General features: G+C 54.9%; 1 protein-coding gene across 3 annotated transcripts in view; it reads left to right on the forward strand.

Moving 5' to 3' along the window:
• The window catches only part of POLR2A (RNA polymerase II subunit A), a 73,308-nt gene that overhangs the window by 26,834 nt on the left and 28,077 nt on the right, over positions 1-18,397 (forward strand). For all 3 annotated transcript variants that reach the window (XM_059872660.1, XM_059872663.1, XM_059872661.1), the window contains 8 exons: positions 780-904; positions 4,087-4,297; positions 8,740-8,949; positions 10,133-10,301; positions 11,871-11,965; positions 13,333-13,536; positions 14,868-15,090; positions 17,650-17,833. In XM_059872660.1, coding sequence (XP_059728643.1) covers positions 780-904; positions 4,087-4,297; positions 8,740-8,949; positions 10,133-10,301; positions 11,871-11,965; positions 13,333-13,536; positions 14,868-15,090; positions 17,650-17,833 — 1,421 coding nt within the window. The remainder of the gene's footprint in view (positions 1-779; positions 905-4,086; positions 4,298-8,739; positions 8,950-10,132; positions 10,302-11,870; positions 11,966-13,332; positions 13,537-14,867; positions 15,091-17,649; positions 17,834-18,397) is intronic.

Genomic DNA, 18,397 nt, shown 5'->3' on the forward strand with positions numbered 1-18,397 from the left:
GGGGTCAGTCCCTGATTTGGGGGTTCAGAGCTCTGGATTTGGGGTTCAGAGGGCTGGGATTGGGGTCAGTCCCTGATTTGGGGTTCAGAGTTCTGGATTTGGGGTCAGTCCCTGATTTTGGGGGTTCAGAGGGCTGGGATTGGGGTCAGTCCCTGATTTTGGGGTTCAGTCCCTGATTTGGGGGTTCAGTCCCTGATTTTGGGGTCAGTCCCTGATTTTGGGGTTCAGAGGTCTGGATTTGGGGTTCAGAGCTCTGGATTTGGGGTTCAGTCCCTGATTTGGGGGTTCAGAGCTCTGGATTTGGGGTTCAGAGGGCTGGGATTGGGGTCAGTCCCTGATTTTGGGGTTCAGAGCTCTGGATTTGGTGTCAGTCCCTGATTTGGGGGTTCAGAGTTCTGGATTTGGGGTCAATCCCTGATTTTGGGGTTCAGAGGTCTGGGATTTGGGGGTTCAATCCCTGATTTGGGGGTTCAGAGCTCAGGATTTGGGGTCAATCCCTGCTTTTGGGGGTTCAGAGGTCGGGATTTGCAGCTCAATCCCTGATTTTGGGGTTCCCAATTCTAGATTTGGCGTTCAGTCCCTAATTTTGGGTTCAAATCTCTGACTTTTGAGGTTCAGTCCTCAACCTTCTCCTTCCCCACCACCAGGGAGTGAATTTAACCCCAAACCCCTCGTTCTCCTCACCCTGACCCCACCATTTTTGGGGTGTCCCCACCATTTTTGGGGTGTCCCCACCATTTTTGGGGTGTCCCCCTGACTCTTGGGGGGTTTGGGGACAGGTGGAACGTCACATGTGCGACGGGGACATCGTCATCTTCAACCGGCAGCCCACCCTGCACAAGATGTCCATGATGGGTCACAGGGTCAGGATCCTGCCCTGGTCCACCTTCCGGCTGAACCTGAGGTAAAACCCCCCAAAAACCCCAAAATTAACCCCAAAATTAACCCCACATCCTGCCCTGGTCCACCTTCTGTCTGAACCTGAGGTAAAACCCCCCAAAAACCCCAAAATTAACCCCAAATCCTGCCCTGGTCCACCTTCCGGCTGAACCTGAGGTAAAACCCCCCAAAAACCCCAAAATTAACCCCAAAATTAACCCCACATCCTGCCCTGGTCCACCTTCCGGCTGAACCTGAGGTAAAACACCCCAAAAACCCCAAAATTAACCCCAAAAACCCCAAAATTAACCCCAAAAACCCCAAAATTAACCCCAAAATTAACTCAAAATCCTGCCGTGGTCCACCTTCCGGCTGAACCTGAGGTAAAACCCCCAAAAACCCCAAAATTAACCCCAAAATTAACCCCAATTTAACCCCAAATCCTGCCCTGGTCCACCTTCCATCTGAACCTGAGGTAAAACCCCCAAAAACCCCAAAATTAACCCCAAAATTAACCCCAAATCCTGCCCTGGTCCACCTTCCGGCTGAACCTGAGGTAAAACCCCCAAAAAACCCCAAAATTAACCCAAAATTAACCCCAAATCCTGCCCTGGTCCACCTTCCGGCTGAACCTGAGGTAAAACCCCCAAAAACCCCAAAATTAACCCCAAAATTAACCCCAAATCCTGCCCTGGTCCACCTTCCATCTGAACCTGAGGTAAAACCCCCAAAAAACCCCAAAATTAACCCCCAAAACCCCAAAATTAACCCCAAAACCCCCAAAAACCCCAAAATTAACCCCCAAAACCCCAAAATTAACCCCAAAACCCCCAAAAACCCCAAAATTAACCCCAAATCCTGCCCTGGTCCACCTTCCGGCTGAACCTGAGGTAAAACCCCCCAAAAACCCCAAAATTAACCCCAAAAACCCCAAAATTAACCCCAAAATTAACCCCACATCCTGCCCTGGTCCACCTTCCGGCTGAACCTGAGGTAAAACCCCCAAAAACCCCAAAATTAACCCAAAATTAACCCCAAAATCCCCAAAATTAACCCCAAATCCTGCCCTGGTCCACCTGCCGGCTGAACCTGAGGTAAAACCCCCCAAAAACCCCAAAATTAACCCCAAAATTAACCCCAAATCCTGCCCTGGTCCACCTTCCGGCTGAACCTGAGGTAAAACACCCCAAAAACCCCAAAATTAACCCAAAATTAACCCCAAATCCTGCCCTGGTCCACCTTCCGGCTGAACCTGAGGTAAAACCCCCCCAAAAACCCCAAAATTAACCCCAAAATTAACCCCAAATCCTGCCCTGGTCCACCTTCCGGCTGAACCTGAGGTCAAACACCCCAAAAACCCCAAAATTAACCCCAAAAACCCGAAAATTAACCCAAAATTAAACCCAAATCCTGCCCTGGTCCACCTTCCATCTGAACCTGAGGTAAAACACCCCAAAAAACCCAAAATTAACCCCAAAAACACCAAAATTAACCCCAAAATGAACCCCAAATCCTGCCGTGGTCCACCTTCCGGCTGAACCTGAGGTAAAACACCCCAAAAACCCCAAAATTAACCCCAAAATTAACCCAAAATTAACCCCAAAAACCCCAAAATTAACCCCAAAACCCCAAAATTAACCCAAAATTACCCCAAATCCTGCCCTGGTCCACCTTCCGGCTGAACCTGAGGTAAAACCCCCGAAAAAACCCCAAAATTAACCCCAAAAACCCCAAAATTAACCCCAAATCCTGCCCTGGTCCACCTTCCGGCTGAACCTGAGGTAAAACCCCCCAAAAACCCCAAAATTAACCCCAAAATTAACCCCAAATCCTGCCCTGGTCCACCTTCCGGCTGAACCTGAGGTCAAACACCCCAAAAACCCCAAAATTAACCCCAAAAACCCGAAAATTAACCCAAAATTAAACCCAAATCCTGCCCTGGTCCACCTTCCATCTGAACCTGAGGTAAAACACCCCAAAAAACCCAAAATTAACCCCAAAAACACCAAAATTAACCCCAAAATGAACCCCAAATCCTGCCGTGGTCCACCTTCCGGCTGAACCTGAGGTAAAACACCCCAAAAACCCCAAAATTAACCCCAAAATTAACCCAAAATTAACCCCAAAAACCCCAAAATTAACCCCAAAACCCCAAAATTAACCCAAAATTACCCCAAATCCTGCCCTGGTCCACCTTCCGGCTGAACCTGAGGTAAAACCCCCGAAAAAACCCCAAAATTAACCCCAAAAACCCCAAAATTAACCCCAAATCCTGCCCTGGTCCACCTTCCGGCTGAACCTGAGGTAAAACCCCCAAAAAACCCCAAAATTAACCCAAAATTAACCCCAAAAACCCCAAAAATAACCCCAAAATTAACCCCAAATCCTGCCCTGGTCCACCTTCCGGCTGAACCTGAGGTAAAACCCCCCAAAAACCCCAAAATTAACCCCAAAAACCCCAAAATTAACCCAAAATTAACCCCAAAATCCCCAAAATTAACCCCAAATCCTGCCCTGGTCCACCTTCCGGCTGAACCTGAGGTAAAACACCCCAAAAACCCCAAAATTAACCCCAAAATTAACCCCAACAACCCCAAAATTAACCCAAAATGAACCCCAAATCCTGCCCTGGTCCACCTTCCTGCTGAACCTGAGGTAAAACCCCCAAAACCCCCAAAATTAACCCCCAAAAACCCCAAAATTAACCCCCAAAATTAACCCCAAAATCCCCAAAATTAACCCCACATCCTGCCCTGGTCCACCTTCCGGCTGAACCTGAGGTAAAACCCCCAAAAACCCCAAAATTAACCCCAAAATTAACCCCAAAAACCCCAAAATTAACCCCACATCCTGCCCTGGTCCACTGTCTGTGAGGAGATGAACGTGTCCCCGCAGTGTCACCACGCCCTACAACGCCGACTTTGACGGCGACGAGATGAACCTGCCCCATGTCCCTGCCATGACCCCAATGTCCCTGATGTCCCAGTGTCCCCAATATCCCAGATGTCCCCAATGTCCCTGAGATCCCTGATGTCCTCAATGTCCCCGCAGTGTCACCACGCCCTACAACGCCGACTTTGACGGCGACGAGATGAACCTGCCCCGTGTCCCTGCCATGACCCCAATGTCCCTGATGTCCCAGTGTCCCCAATATCCCAGATGTCCCCAATGTCCCTGAGATCCCTGATGTCCTCAATGTCCCCGCAGTGTCACCACGCCCTACAACGCCGACTTTGACGGCGACGAGATGAACCTGCACCTGCCGCAGTCGCTGGAGACGCGGGCGGAGATCCAGGAGCTGGCCATGGTGCCCAGGATGATCGTCACCCCCCAGAGCAACCGGCCCGTCATGGGCATCGTGCAGGACACGCTGACGGCCGTGCGCAAGTTCACCAAGCGGGACGTCTTCCTCGAGAGGGTCCGTGTGGGGCCACCTGCAGGGTTTGGGGTCGGTTTGAGGGTTTTGGGGTCGTTTAGGGTGAATTGAGGTCATTTGGGGGTGGTTGGAGGTCATCTGTGGTGGTTTTGGGGTCATTGATGGCAGTTTTGGGGTCATTTATGGTGGTTCGTGGTGGTTTTGGGGTGGTTTCTGGTGGTTTTGGGGTCATTTATGGTGGTTTGGGGTGGTTCGTGGTGGTTTGGGGTCATTTATGGTGGTTTTGGGGTGGTTTGTGGTGGTTTTGGGGTCATCTATGGTGGTTTGAGGTGGTTCGTGGTGGTTTTGGGGTGGTTCATGGTGGTTCGTGGTGGTTTGTGGTGGTTTGGGGTGGTTTGTGGTGGTTTTGGGGTCATTTATGGTGGTTTTGGGGTCATTTCTCATGGTTTGGGGTGGTTTGTGGAGGTTTTGGGGTCATTTATGATGGTTTTGGGGTCATTTATGGTGATTTTGGGGTCATTTATGGTGATTTTGGGGTCATTTATGGTGGTTTTGGGGTCACTTATGGTGGTTTTGGGGTGGTTTGTGGTGGTTTTGGGGTGGTTTGTGGTGGTTTTGGGGTGGTTTGTGGTGGTTTTGGGGTGGTTTCTGGTGCCGTTGCGTTGGACACGCTGACGGCCGTGCGCAAGGTCACCAAGAGGGACGTCTTCCTCGAGAGGGTCCGTGTGGGGCCACCTGCGGGGGGTTTGGGGGCTTTGAGGGTGAATTGAGGTCATTTGGGGGTGGTTGGAGGTCATCTGTGGTGGTTTTGGGGTCATTTATGGTGGTTTTGAGGTGGTGTCTGGTGGTTTTGGGGTCATCTATGGTGGTTTTGGGAACATTTGTGGTGGTTTGGGGTCATTTCTGGTGGTTTGGTGTCATTTATGGTGGTTTTGGGGTCATTTCGTGGTGGTTTGGGGTTATTTATGGTGGTTTGGGGTGGTTTGTGGTGGTTTGGGGTCATTTATGGTGGTTTTGGGATCATTTATGATGGTTTGGGGTCATTTATGGTGGTTTTGGGGTCATCTATGGTGGTTTTGGGGTGGTTCGTGGTGGTTTTGGGGTCATTTCTGGTGGCTTTGGGTCATTTTTGGTATTTTTTGGGGTCATTAATGGTGGTTTTGGGGTCATTAATGGTGGTTTTGGGGTCATTTCTGGTGGTTTTGGGGTGGTTTGTGGTGGTTTTGGGGTCATTTATGGTGGTTTGTGGTGGTTTGTGGTAGTTTTGGGGTCATTTATGGTGGTTTGGGGTGGTTCGTGGTGGTTTGGGGTCATTTATGGTGGTTTTGGGGTGGTTTGTGGTGGTTTTGGGGTCATTTCTCGTGGTTTGGGGTGGTTTGTGGAGGTTTTGGGGTCATTTATGATGGTTTTGGGGTCATTTATGGTGGTTTTGGGGTCATTTATGATGGTTTTGGGGTCATTTATGATGGTTTTGGGGTCATTTATGGTGATTTTGGGGTCATTTATGGTGGTTTTGGGGTGGTTTGTGGTGGTTTTGGGGTCATTTGTGGAGGTTTTGGGGTCATTTCTGGTGGTTTTGGGGTGGTTTCTGGTGCCGTTGCGTTGGACACGCTGACGGCCGTGCGCAAGTTCACCAAGAGGGACGTCTTCCTCGAGAGGGTCCGTGTGGGGTCACCTGCAGGGGGTTTGGGGTCTTTTAGGGTGAATTGAGATCATTTGGGGGTGGTTGGAGGTCACCTGTGGTGGTTTTGGGGTCATTTATGGTGGTTTTGAGGTGGTTTGTGGTGGTTTTGAGGTGGTGTCTGGTGGTTTTGGGGTCATCTATGGTGGTTTGGGGTCATTTATGGTGGTTCGTGGTGGTTTTGAGGTGGTTCGTGGAGGTTTTGGGGTTATTTATGGTGGTTTTGGGGTCATTTATGGTGGTTTTGGGGTCATCTATGGTGGTTTTGGGGTCATTTATGGTGGTTTTGGGGTCATTTATGGTGGTTTTGGGGTCATCTATGGTGGTTTTGGGGTCATTTATGGTGGTTTTGGGGTCATCTATGGTGGTTTTGGGGTCATTTATGGTGGTTTTGGGGTCATTTATGGTGGTTTTGGGGTCATCTGTGGTGGTTTTGGGGTCATCTATGGTGGTTTTGGAGTGGTTCGTGGTGGTTTTGGGGTGGTTCGTGGTGGTTTTGGGGTCATTTCTGGTGGTTTGGTGTCATTTATGGTGGTTTGGGGTGGTTTGTGGAGGTTTTGGGGTCATTTCTGGTGGTTTTGGGGTGGTTTCTGGTGCCGTTGCGTTGGACACGCTGACGGCCTTGGACAAGTTCACCAAGAGGGACGTCTTCCTCGAGAGGGTCCGTGTGGGGTCACCTGCGGGGGGTTTGGGGGCTTTTAGGGTGAATTGAGATCATTTGGGGTTGGTTGGAGGCCATCTGTGGTGGTTTTGGGGTGGTTTGTGGTGCTTTGGGGTGGTTCGTGGTGGTTTTAGGGTCATTTATGGTGGTTTGGGGTGGTTTGGGGTGGTTTTGGGGTCATTTATGGTGGTTCATGGTGGTTTTGAGGTGGTTCGTGGAGGTTTTGGGGTTATTTATGGTGGTTTTGGGGTGGTTTGTGGTGGTTTGGGGTGGTTTGTGAAGGTTTTGGGGTCATTTATGGTGGTTTTGGGGTGGTTCGTGGTGGTTTTGGGGTCATTTATGGTGGTTTTGGGGTGGTTCGTGGTGGTTTTGGGGTCATTTATGGTGGTTTTGGGGTGGTTCGTGGTGGTTTTGGGGTCATTTCTGGTGGTTTTGGGGTCATTTCTGGTGGTTTTGGGGTGGTTTCTGGTGCCGTTGCGTTGGACACGCTGACGGCCGTGCGCAAGTTCACCAAGAGGGACGTCTTCCTCGAGAGGGTCCGTGTGGGGTCACCTGCGGGGTCTGGGGGCTTTTAGGGTGAATTGAGGTGATTTGGGGGTGGTTGGAGGTCACCTGTGGTGGTTTTGGGGTCATTTATGGTGGTTTGGGGTCATTTATGGTGGTTTGGGGTGGTTCGTGGTGGTTTTGAGGTGATTTAGGGTCGTTTTGGGGTCATTTATGGTGGTTTTGGGGTCATTTACGGTGGTTTGGAGTGGTGTCTGGTGGTTTTGGGGTCATTTATGGTGGTTTTGAGGTGGTTTGTGGTGGTTTTGGGGTGGTTCGTGGTGGTTTTGGGGTCATTTTTGGTGGCTTTGGGTCATTTTTGGTATTTTTTGGGATCATTTATGGTGGTTTTGGGGTCATTTATGGTGGTTTTGGGATCATTTATGGTGGTTTGGGGTCATTTCTCGTGGTTTGGGGTGGTTTGTGGTGGTTTTGAGGTGGTTCATGGAAGTTTTGGGGTTATTTATGGTGGTTTTGGGGTGGTTCGTGGTGGTTTGGGGTGGTTTGTGGAGGTTTTGGGGTCATTAATGGTGGTTTTGGGGTGGTTCGTGGTGGTTTTGGGGTGGTTCGTGGTGGTTTTGGGAGCATTTATGGTGGTTTTGGGGTCATTTATGGTGATTTTGAGGTGGATTGTGGTGGTTTTGGGGTGGTTCGTGGTGGTTTTGGGGTGGTTTGTGGTGGTTTTGGGGTCATTTATGGTGGTTTTGGGGTCATTTATGATGGTTTTGGGGTGGTTTATGGTGGTTTTGGGGTCATTTTTGGTGGTTTTGGAGTCATTTATGGTGATTTTGAGGTGGTTTCTGGTGGTTTTGGGGTCTTTTATGGTGGTTTGTGGTGGTTTTGGGGTGGTTTCTGGTGGTTTGGTGTCATTTATGGTGGTTTTGAGGTGGTTTGTGGTGGTTTTGGGGTCATTTCTCGTGGTTTGGGGTGGTGTCTGGTGCCGTTGCGTTGGACACGCTGACGGCCGTGCGCAAGGTCACCAAGAGGGACATCTTCCTCGAGAGGGTCCGTGTGGGGCCATCTTGGGGTCCTCTTGGGGTTTTTGGGGTCGCTTTGAGGTGATTTAGGGTTGGTTCGAGTGGTTTGGGGTCATTCAAGGTGAGATCAGGTGCTCCTGGGCAGGTTTAGGGTGGTTTTGTTCAGGACACGCTGACGGCCACGGACAAGTTCACCAAGTCTCCACAGGGTCCATTTTGGGGTCATTTTTGGGGGGGTTTGGGGTCATCTTGGGGGTTTTGGGGTTGTTTAGGGTGATCTGGGGTGGTTTGAGGTGGTTTGAGGGGTTTTAGGACAGGTGTTGGAGGTGGGACACGCAGATGGCCACGTGCAGGGTCACCAAGAGGAACATCTTCCCCGAGAAGGTCGGGTTTGGGAGGATTTTGGAGACTTTTAGGGCATTTTTAGGATCTTTTGGGATCTCCTTGGGGTTTTCTCCATGGGTGACATCTTTGGGGTGTCCCTCAGGGCGAGGTGATGAACCTGCTGATGTTCCTGTCCATGTGGGACGGGGGCTGGGGGGGAGTTGGGGACATTTTTTAGGATCTTTTGGGATCTCTTTGGGGTTTTCTCGATGGATGACATCTTTGGGGTGTCCCTCAGGGCGAGGTGATGAACCTGCTGATGTTCCTGTCCACGTGGGACGGCAAGGTGCCCCAGCCAGCCATCTTGAAGCCGCGGCCGCTCTGGACAGGGAAGCAGATCTTCTCCCTGATCATCCCTGGTCACATCAACTGCATCCGCACCCACAGCACCCACCCCGACGACGAGGACAGCGGCCCCTACAAGCACATCTCCCCCGGGGACACCAAGGTGGGGGCCCTGGAGGAGGTCTAGGGGGGCTTGGTGGGGTGGAGAGGTGATCTGAGGGGGTTTGGTGGGATCTGAGGGGGTTTGGTGGGATCTGAGGGGGTTTGGTGGGATCTGAGGAGGCTTTGGTGGACCTGAAGGGGCTTTGGTGGGATCTGAGGAGGCTTTGGTGGGATCTGAGGGGGCTTTGGTGGGATCTGAGGAGGCTTTGGTGGGATCTGAGGGGGCTTTGGTGGGATCTGAGGGGGTTTGGTGGGATCTGAGGGGGTTTTGGTGGGATCTGAGGGGGCTTTGGTGGGATCTGAGGGGGCTTTGGTGGGATCTGAGGGGGTTTGGTGGCATCTGAGGGAGCTTTGGTGGCATCTGAGGGGGCTTTGGTGGCATCTGAGGGGGCTTTAGGTGGTTTGATGGGGCTTTGGTGGGATCTGAGGGGTTTTGGTGGGATCTCAGAGGCTTTGGTTGGTTTGATGGGGCTTTGGTGGGATCTGAGGGGGCTTTGGGGTGGTTTGATGGGGCTTTGGTGGGATCTGAGGGGGTTTGGTGGGATCTGAGGGGCTTTGGTGGGATCTGAGGGGGTTTGGTGGGATCTGAGGGGCTTTGGTGGGGTCTGAGGGGGCTTTGGTGGGATCTGAGGGGGCTTTGGTGGGATCTGAGGGGCTTTGGGGTGGTTTGATGGGGGCTTTGGTGGGATCTGAGGGGGCTTTGGTGGGATCTGAGGGGCTTTGGTGGCATCTGAGAAGCTTTGGTGGGATCTGAGGGGCTTTGGTGGGATCTGAGAGGCTTGGGTGGGATCTGAGGGGGTTTGGGTGGGATCTGAGGGGGCTTTGGTTGGTTTGATGGGGCTTTGGTGGGATCTGAGGGGCTTTGGTGGGCTCTGAGAGGCTTTGGTGGGCTCTGAGGGGATTTGGGGTGGTTTGATGGGGCTTTGGTGGGATCTGAGGGGGTTTTGGTGGGATCTGAGGGGGTTTGGTGGGATCTGAGGGGGCTTTGGTGGCATCTGAGAGGCTTTGGTTGGTTTGATGGGGTTTTGGTGGCATCTCAGGGAGCTTTGGTGGACCTTGCCCTGGTCTAGGAGGGCTTTGTAGACTTTGAGGTGCTCTGGGGTGGTTTTTGAGGTGCTCCAGGTGGGTTTTGGGTTTTGTTTTTGGATCTCGGAGGTCCTGACCCCATTCTCTGTTGTCCCCAGGTGATCGTGGAGAACGGGGAGCTCATCATGGGCATCCTGTGCAAGAAGTCCCTGGGGACATCAGCCGGGTCCTTGGTGCACATCTCCTACCTGGAGATGGGCCACGACACCACGCGGCTCTTCTACAGCAACATCCAGACCGTCATCAACAACTGGCTGCTCATCGAGGGTCAGCAGGGTCCTGGGGGCTGGGGACCTTCTTGGTGGCATCTAATGGGGGTTTGGTCACCTGGGGACCTCCTCAGATCCCATCTTGGTGGAGCCCTGGGGCTCTTGGACCTCATCCTTGAGGTCCTGGTGGTTCTTGGACTCCTGTTTTGGGGTCTAGAAGGACCTGAGGGGGCTGGGAACCTTCTTGGTGGCATCTAATGGGGGTTTGGTCACCTGGGGACCTTCTCAGATCCCAGCCTGGTGGAGCCCTGGGGCTCTTGGACCTCATCCTTGAGGTCCTGGTGGTTCTTGAGCTCCTGTTTTGGGGTCTAGAAGGACCTGAGGGGGCTGGGGACCTTCTTGGTGGCATCTAATGGGGGTTTGGTCACCTGGGGACCTCCTCAGATCCCAGCGTGGTGGAGCCCTGGGGCTCTTGGACCTCATCCTTGAGGTCCTGGTGGTTCTTGGACTCCTGGTTTGGGCACTGGGGGCACTGGGGGGGCTGGGGACCTTCTTGGTGGCATCTAATGGGGGTTTGGTCACCTGGGGACCTCCTCAGATCCCAGCCTGGTGGAGCTCTGGGGCTCTTGGACCTCGTCCTTGAGGTCCTGGTGGTTCTTGAGCTCCTGGTTTGGGCACTGGGGGGACTGGGGATCTTCTTGGTGGCATCTAATGGGGGTTTGGTCACCTGGGGACCTCCTCAGATCCCAGCCTGGTGGTGCCCTGGGGCTCTTGGACCTCATCCTTGAGGTCCTGGTGGTTCTTGGACTCCTGGTTTGGGGACAAGGAGGACCTGAGGGGGCTGGGAACCTTCTTGGTGGCATCTAATGGGGGTTTGGTCACCTGGGGACCTCCTCAGGTCCCAGCCTGGTGGAGCCCTGGGGCTCTTGGACCTCATCCTTGAGGTCCTGGTGGTTCTTGAGCTCCTGTTTTGGGGTCTAGAAGGTCCTGGGGGGGCTGGGAACCTTCTTGGTGGCATCTAATGGGGGTTTGGTCACCTGGGGACCTCCTCAGATCCCAGCCTGGTGGAGCCCTGGGGCTCTTGGACCTCGTCCTTGAGGTCCTGGTGGTTCTTGGACTCCTCTTCTGGGCACTGGGGGGACTGGGGACCTTCTTGGTGGCATCTAATGGGGGTTTGGTCACCCAGGGACCTCCTCAGATCCCAGCCTGGTGGAGCTCTGGGGCTCTTGGACCTCATCCTTGAGGTCCTGGTGGTTCTTGGACTCCTCTTTTGGGGTTTAGAAGGACCTGAGGGGGCTGGGGACCTTCTTGGTGGCATCTAATGGGGGTTTGGTCACCTGGGGACCTTCTCAGATCCCAGCCTGGTGGAGCCCTGGGGCTCTTGGACCTCGTCCTTGAGGTCCTGGTGGTTCTTGGACTCCTGTTTTGGGGACAAGGAGGACTCAGGAGTTTTGGGGGATTGTCCCAACCCCATTTTTGTCCCTAAGGGACCTCATTGTCCCCACGTCCTCCCTTTGTCCCACAGCCTGGCCAGAACCTGCCCCAGGGTTGGTTTTTTTGGGCTGGGGGGGTTGGAGATGACCCCAAATTTGGGGAGATTTCCCTGAATCCCAGATGTCCCCCCCAGGTCACACCATCGGCATCGGGGACTCCATCGCCGACGCCAAGACCTACCAGGACATCCAGAACACCATCAAGAAGGCCAAGCAGGATGTCATCGAGGTGGGGTTTGGGGTGGTCCCTGGAGGATCTCAAGAGGGTTTGGGGCAGTTCCTGGAGGATCTCAGGGGGTTTGGGGCAGTTCCTGGAGGATCTCAGGGGGGTTTGGGATGGTTCCTGCAGGATCTCAGGGGGTTTGGGGCAGTTCCTGCAGGATCTCAGGGGGTTTGGGGCAGTTCCTGGAGGATCTCAGGGGGTTTGGGGCAGTTCCTGGAGGATCTCAGGGGGTTTGGGATGGTTCCTGGAGGATCTCAGGGGGTTTGGGGCGGTTCCTGGAGGATCTCAGGGGGTTTGGGGCGGTTCCTGCAGGATCTCAGGGGGTTTGGGGCGGTTCCTGCAGGATCTCAGGGGGTTTGGGGTGATCCTTGGAGGATCTCAAGAGGGTTTGGGGCAGTTCCTGGAGGATCTCAGGGGGTTTGGGGTGGTTCCTGGAGGATCTCAGGGGGTTTGGGGCGGTTCCTGGAGGATCTCAGGGGGTTTGGGGCGGTTCCTGCAGGATCTCAGGGGGTTTGGGGCGGTTCCTGCAGGATCTCAGGGGGTTTGGGGTGGTCCCTGCAGGATCTCAGGGGGTTTGAGGTGGTTCCTGGAGCATCTCAGGAGGTTTGGGGCGGTTCCTGGAGCATCTCAGGGAATTTGAGGTGGTCCCTGGAGGATCTCAGGGGGTTTGGGGTGATCCTTGGAGCATCTCAGGGGGGTTTGGGGCAGTTCCTGGCGGATCTCAGGGAATTTGAGGTTGTTCCTGCAGGATCTAAGAGGGTTTTGGTTGGTTCCTGCAGGATCTCAGGGGGTTTTGGTTGGTTCCTGGAGGATCTCAGGGGGTTTTGGTTGGTTCCTGCAGGATCTCAGGGGGTTTGGGGCAGTTCCTGGAGGATCTCAGGGGGTTTGGGGCAGTTCCTGGAGGATCTCAGGGAATTTGAGGTGGTTCCTGCAGGATCTCAGGGGGTTTTGGTTGGTTCCTGGAGGATCTCAGAAGGTTTTGGTTGGTTCCTGGAGGATCTCAGGAGGTTTTGGTTGGTTCCTGGAGGATCTCAGGAGGTTTTGGGCAGTTCCTGGAGGATCTCAGAGGGTTTTGGTTGGTTCCTGGAGGATCTCAGGAGGTTTTGGGCAGTTCCTGCAGGATCTCAGAGGGTTTGAGGCAGTTCGTGGAGGATCTCAGGAGGTTTTGGTTGGTTCCTGCAGGATCTAAGAGGGTTTTGGTTGGTTCCTGGAGGATCTCAGGAGGTTTTGGTTGGTTCCTGGAGGATCTCAGGGGGTTTTGGTTGGTTCCTGTGGAGTTTTTGAGGTGTTTTGAGGTTCTCAGGTGGTTCTGGCCACCAGGGGGATTCGGGACACCCCGCTGACCCTTCTGGGGTGGCTTTTGGTGTCTCCAGGTGATCGAGAAGGCCCACAACAACGAGCTGGAGCCCACCCCGGGCAACACCTTGCGCCAGACCTTTGAGAACCAGGTGAACCGGATCCTCAACGACGCCCGTGACAAGACCGGGTCCTCCGCCCAGAAGTCCCTGTCCGAGTACAACAACTTCAAATCCATGGTGGTCTCGGGGGCCAAGGGCTCCAAGATCAACATCTCCCAGGTCTGGGGGGCTTCCAGAAGGTCTTGGGGGGCTCCCTGTGGGGTTTGGGGGGGTTCCTGGAGGATCTCAGGGGGTTTGAGGTGGTTCCTGGAGGATCTCAGGGGGTTTGTGTTGGCTCCTGCAGGATCTCAGGGGGTTTGAGGTGATCCTTGGAGGATCTCAGGGGGTTTGAGGTGGTTCCTGGAGGTTCTCAGGGGGTTTGGAGGGGTTCTTGGAGGATCTCAGGGGGTTTGTGGTGGTTCCTGCAGGATCTCAGGAGGTTTGTGTTGGTTTTTGGAGCATCTCAGAGGGTTTGTGTTGGTCCTTGGAGGATCTCAGGGGGTTTGGGGCAGTATCTGTAGGATCTTATGTGATTTGAGATGGTTCCTGGAGGTTCTCAGGGGGTTTGAGGTGGCTCCTGGAGGCTCTCAGGAGGTTTGGGGTGGTTCTTGGAGCATCTCAGGGGGTTTGGGGTGATCCTTGGAGGATCTCAGGGGGGTTTGAGGTGGTTCTTGGAGGATCTCAGAGGGTTTGAGGCAGTTCCTGGAGGCTCTCAGGAGGTTTGGGGTGGTTCTTGGAGCATCTCAGGGGGTTTGGGGCAGTTCGTGGAGGCTCTCAGAGGGTTTGAGGTGGTTCTTGGAGCATCTCAGGGGGTTTGAGGTGGTTCCTGCAGGATCTCAGGGGGTTTGAGGTGGTTCCTGGAGGATCTCACAAGGTTTGGGGCAGTTCCTGGAGGATCTCAGGGGTTTTGAGGTGGTTCTTGGAGCATCTCAGGTGGTTTGTGGTGGTTCCTGGAGCATCTCAGGGGGTTTGAGGTGGTTCTTGGAGGATCTCATGAGATTTGAGATGGTTCCTGGAGGATCTCAGGGGGTTTGGGGCGGTTCCTGGAGGATCTCAGGGGGTTTGGGGCAGTTCCTGGAGCATCTCAGGGGGTTTGGGGCAGTTCCTGGAGCATCTCAGGGGGTTTGTGTTGGTTCCTGCAGGATCTCAGGGGGGTTTGAGGTGGTTCTTGGAGGATCTCATGAGATTTGAGATGATTCCTGCAGGATCTCAGGGGGTTTGAGGTGGTTCCTGGAGCATCTCAGGTGGTTTGGGGCAGTTCCTGGAGGATCTCAGGGGGTTTGAGGTGGTTCTTGGAGGATCTCAGGGGGTTTGAGGTGGTTCTTGGAGGATCTCATGAGATTTGAGATGGTTCCTGCAGGATCTCAGGGGGTTTGTGTTGGTTCCTGGAGCATCTCAGAGGGTTTGAGTACCTCCCGTGGAGTTCCTTGAAGCTCTTTTGGATTTCCTCACCTTCTGCGGTGCCTTTGGGAGTTGTCCCCAGCGTCCCTCTCGTGGCTGTGTCCCCTCAGGTGATCGCCGTGGTGGGCCAGCAGAACGTGGAGGGCAAGCGGATCCCGTTCGGCTTCAAGCACCGGACGCTGCCGCACTTCATCAAGGACGACTACGGCCCCGAGAGCCGCGGCTTCGTGGAGAACTCCTACCTGGCCGGCCTGACGCCCACCGAGTTCTTCTTCCACGCCATGGGTGGCCGAGAGGGCCTCATCGACACGGCCGTCAAAACGGCCGAGACCGGTCAGTGTCCCCTGGGTGTCACCTGGGATCTCAGCGGTGCAGATCTCCACCCAAGGGAGCGTGGGGACCTCAAAATCCCTGTGTGGAGGTGTGGAGGGGTCTGAAACCCTCTCTAGATGTCTCCTGGAGATCCAAAACCCTCCCTAGATGCCTCCTGGAGATCCCAAACCCTCCCTAGATGTCTTCAGGAGCACCAAACCCTCCCTAGATGTCTCCTGGAGATCCCAGACCCTCCCTAGATACCTCCTGGAGATCCAAAACCCTCTCTAGATGTCTTCAGGAACACCAGACCCTCTCTAGATGCCTCCTGGAGATCCCAAACCCTCTCTAGATGTCTCCTGGATATCCCAAACCCTCTCTAGATGCCTCCTGGAGATCCCAAACCCTCCTTAGATGCCTCCTGGAGATCCCAGACCCTCCCCAGATGTCTTCAGGAACCCCAAACCCTCCCCAGATGCCCCCTGGAGACCCCAAACCCTCTCTAGATGTCTTCAGGAGCACCAAACCCTCCCTAGATGTCTCCTGGAGATCCCAGACCCTCTCTAGATACCTCCTGCAGATCCCAAACCCTCTCTAGATATCTCCTGGAGATCCCAGACCCTCTCTAGATGTCTTCAGGAGATCCCAGACCCTCTCTAGATGTCTCCTGGAGATCCAAAACCCTCTCTAGATGTCTCCAGGAACGCCAAACCCTCCCCAGATGCCCCCTGGAGACCCCAAACCTTCCCTAGATACCTCCTGGAGACCCCAAACCCTCCCCAGATGTCTCCTGGAGATCCAAAACCCTCTCTAGATACCTCGTGGCGACCCCAAACCCTCCCCAGATGCCCCCTGGGGACCCCAAACCCTCCCCAGATACCCCCTGGAGACCCCAAACCCTCCCCAGATGTCTCCAGGAACACCAAACCCTCCCCACATGCCTCGTGGAGATCCCAAACCCTCCCCAGATGCCCCCTGGAGACCCCAAACCCTCCCCAGATGCCCCCTGGCGACCCCCAGACCCTCCCCAGATGCCCCCTGGAGACCCCAAACCCTCTCTAGATGTCTCCTGGAGATCCCAGACCCTCTCTAGATGTCTTCAGGAACACCAAACCCTCCCCAGATGCCTCCTGGAGATCCCAAACCCTCTCTAGAGACCTCCTGGAGATCCCAAACCCTCCCTAGATGTCTCCAGGAACCCCAAACCCTCCCCAGATGCCCCCTGGAGATCCCAAACCCTCCCCAGATGCCCCCTGGCAACCCCCAGACCCTCCCCAGATGCCCCCTGGAGATCCCAGACCCTCTCTAGATACCTCCTGGAGACCCCAAACCTTCCCTAGATGTCTCCAGGAACACCAAACCCTCCCTAGATACCTCCTGGAGATCCCAGACCCTCTCTAGATGCCTCCTGGCGACCCCAAACCTTCCCTAGATGTCTTCAGGAGATCCCAAACCCTCCCCAGATGCCCCCTGGCGACCCCCAGACCCTCCCCAGATGCCTCCTGGAGACCCCAAACCCTCCCTAGATATCTCCTGGAGATCCAAAACCCTCTCTAGATACCTCGTGGCGACCCCAAACCCTCCCCAGATGCCTCCTGGCGACCCCCAGACCCTCCCCAGATGCCCCCTGGCGACCGCAAACCCTCCCCAGATGCCTCCTGGAGACCCCAAACCCTCCCCAGATGCCCCCTGGCGACCCCCAAACCCTCCCCAGATGTCTCCTGGAGACCCCAAACCCTCCCCAGATGCCCCCTGGCGACCCCCAAACCCTCCCCAGATGTCTCCTGGAGACCCCAAACCCTCCCCAGATGTCTCCAGGAACACCAAACCCTCCCCAGATGCCTCCTGGAGACCCCAAACCCTGCCCAGATACCTTGTGGAGATCCCAGACCCTCCCCAGATGTCTCCAGGACAACCAAACACTCTCTAGATGCCTCTAGGAACCCCAAACCCTCCCTAGATGCCCCCTGGCGACCCCCAAACCCTCCCCAGATGCCCCCTGGAGACCCCAAACCCTCCCCAGATGCCCCCTGGAGACCCCAAACCCTCCCCAGATGTCTCCTGGAGATCCCAGACCCTCCCCACATGCTTCTTGAAGACCCCAAACCCTCCCCAGATGTTTTCAGGGGTTCCCAAACCCTCCCCAGATACCTCCTGGAGATCCCAGACCCGCCCTAGATGTCTTCAGGAGATCCCAAACCCTCCCCAGATGCCCCCTGGAGACCCCAAACCCTCCCCAGATGCCCCCTGGCGACCCCAAACCCTCCCCAGATGCCCCCTGGCGACCCCAAACCCTCCCCAGATGCCCCCTGGAGACCCCAAACCCTCCCCAGATGCCCCCTGGCGACCCCAAACCCTCCCCAGATGCCCCCTGGCGACCCCAAACCCTCCCCAGATGCCTCCTGGAGACCCCAAACCCTCCCCAGATGTCTTCAGGAGACCCCAAACCCTCCCCAGATGCCTCCTGGAGACCCCAAACCCTCCCCAGATGCCCCCTGGCGACCCCAAACCCTCCCCAGATGCCCCCTGGCGACCCTCAGACCCTCCCCAGATGTCTCCTGAGCCCTGCCCACCCCTCAGGGTACATCCAGCGGCGGCTGATCAAGTCCATGGAGTCGGTGATGGTCAAGTACGACGCCACGGTCAGGAACTCCATCAACCAGGTGGTGCAGCTGCGCTACGGCGAGGACGGGCTGGCCGGCGAGAGCGTCGAGTTCCAGAACCTGGCCACCCTCAAACCCTCCAACAAGGCCTTCGAGAAGAAGTGAGAGCCAGGGGGGACACGGGGGACACGGCCCGGGCAGGGCGTGGTCATGGGTGGGGTCCTGGAGGGGCTCATTCCAGGGGTTGGGGACATCTTGGGGTCTTCAGAGGGGTTGGGGACATCTTGGGGTCTCTAAAAGAGTTGGGGACATCTTGGGGTCTTCAGAGGAGTTGGGGACATCTTGGGGTCTTCAGAGGAGCTGGGGACACTTTGAGATCTTCAAAAGAGTTGGGGACATCTTGGGGTCTTCAAAAGAGTTGGGGACATCTTGGGGTCTTTAGAGGAGCTGGGGACATCTTGGGGTCTTCAAATGGGAGTTGGGGACATCTTGGGGTCTACAGAGGAGTTGGGGACATCTTGGGGTCTTCAGAGGAGTTGGGGACATCTTGGGGTCTTCAGAGGAGTTGGGGACATCTTGGGGTCTTTAAAGAGTTGGGGACATCTTGGGGTCTTTAAAGAGTTGGGGACATCTTGGGGTCTTTAGAGGAGTTGGGGACACTTTGAGGTCTTCAGAGGAGTTGGGGACACTTTGAGGTCTTCAGAGGAGTTGGGGACACTTTGAGG

This window comes from Haemorhous mexicanus, chromosome 37 (genome assembly GCF_027477595.1).
Source record: "Haemorhous mexicanus isolate bHaeMex1 chromosome 37, bHaeMex1.pri, whole genome shotgun sequence".
Classification (NCBI taxonomy): domain Eukaryota; kingdom Metazoa; phylum Chordata; class Aves; order Passeriformes; family Fringillidae; genus Haemorhous; species Haemorhous mexicanus.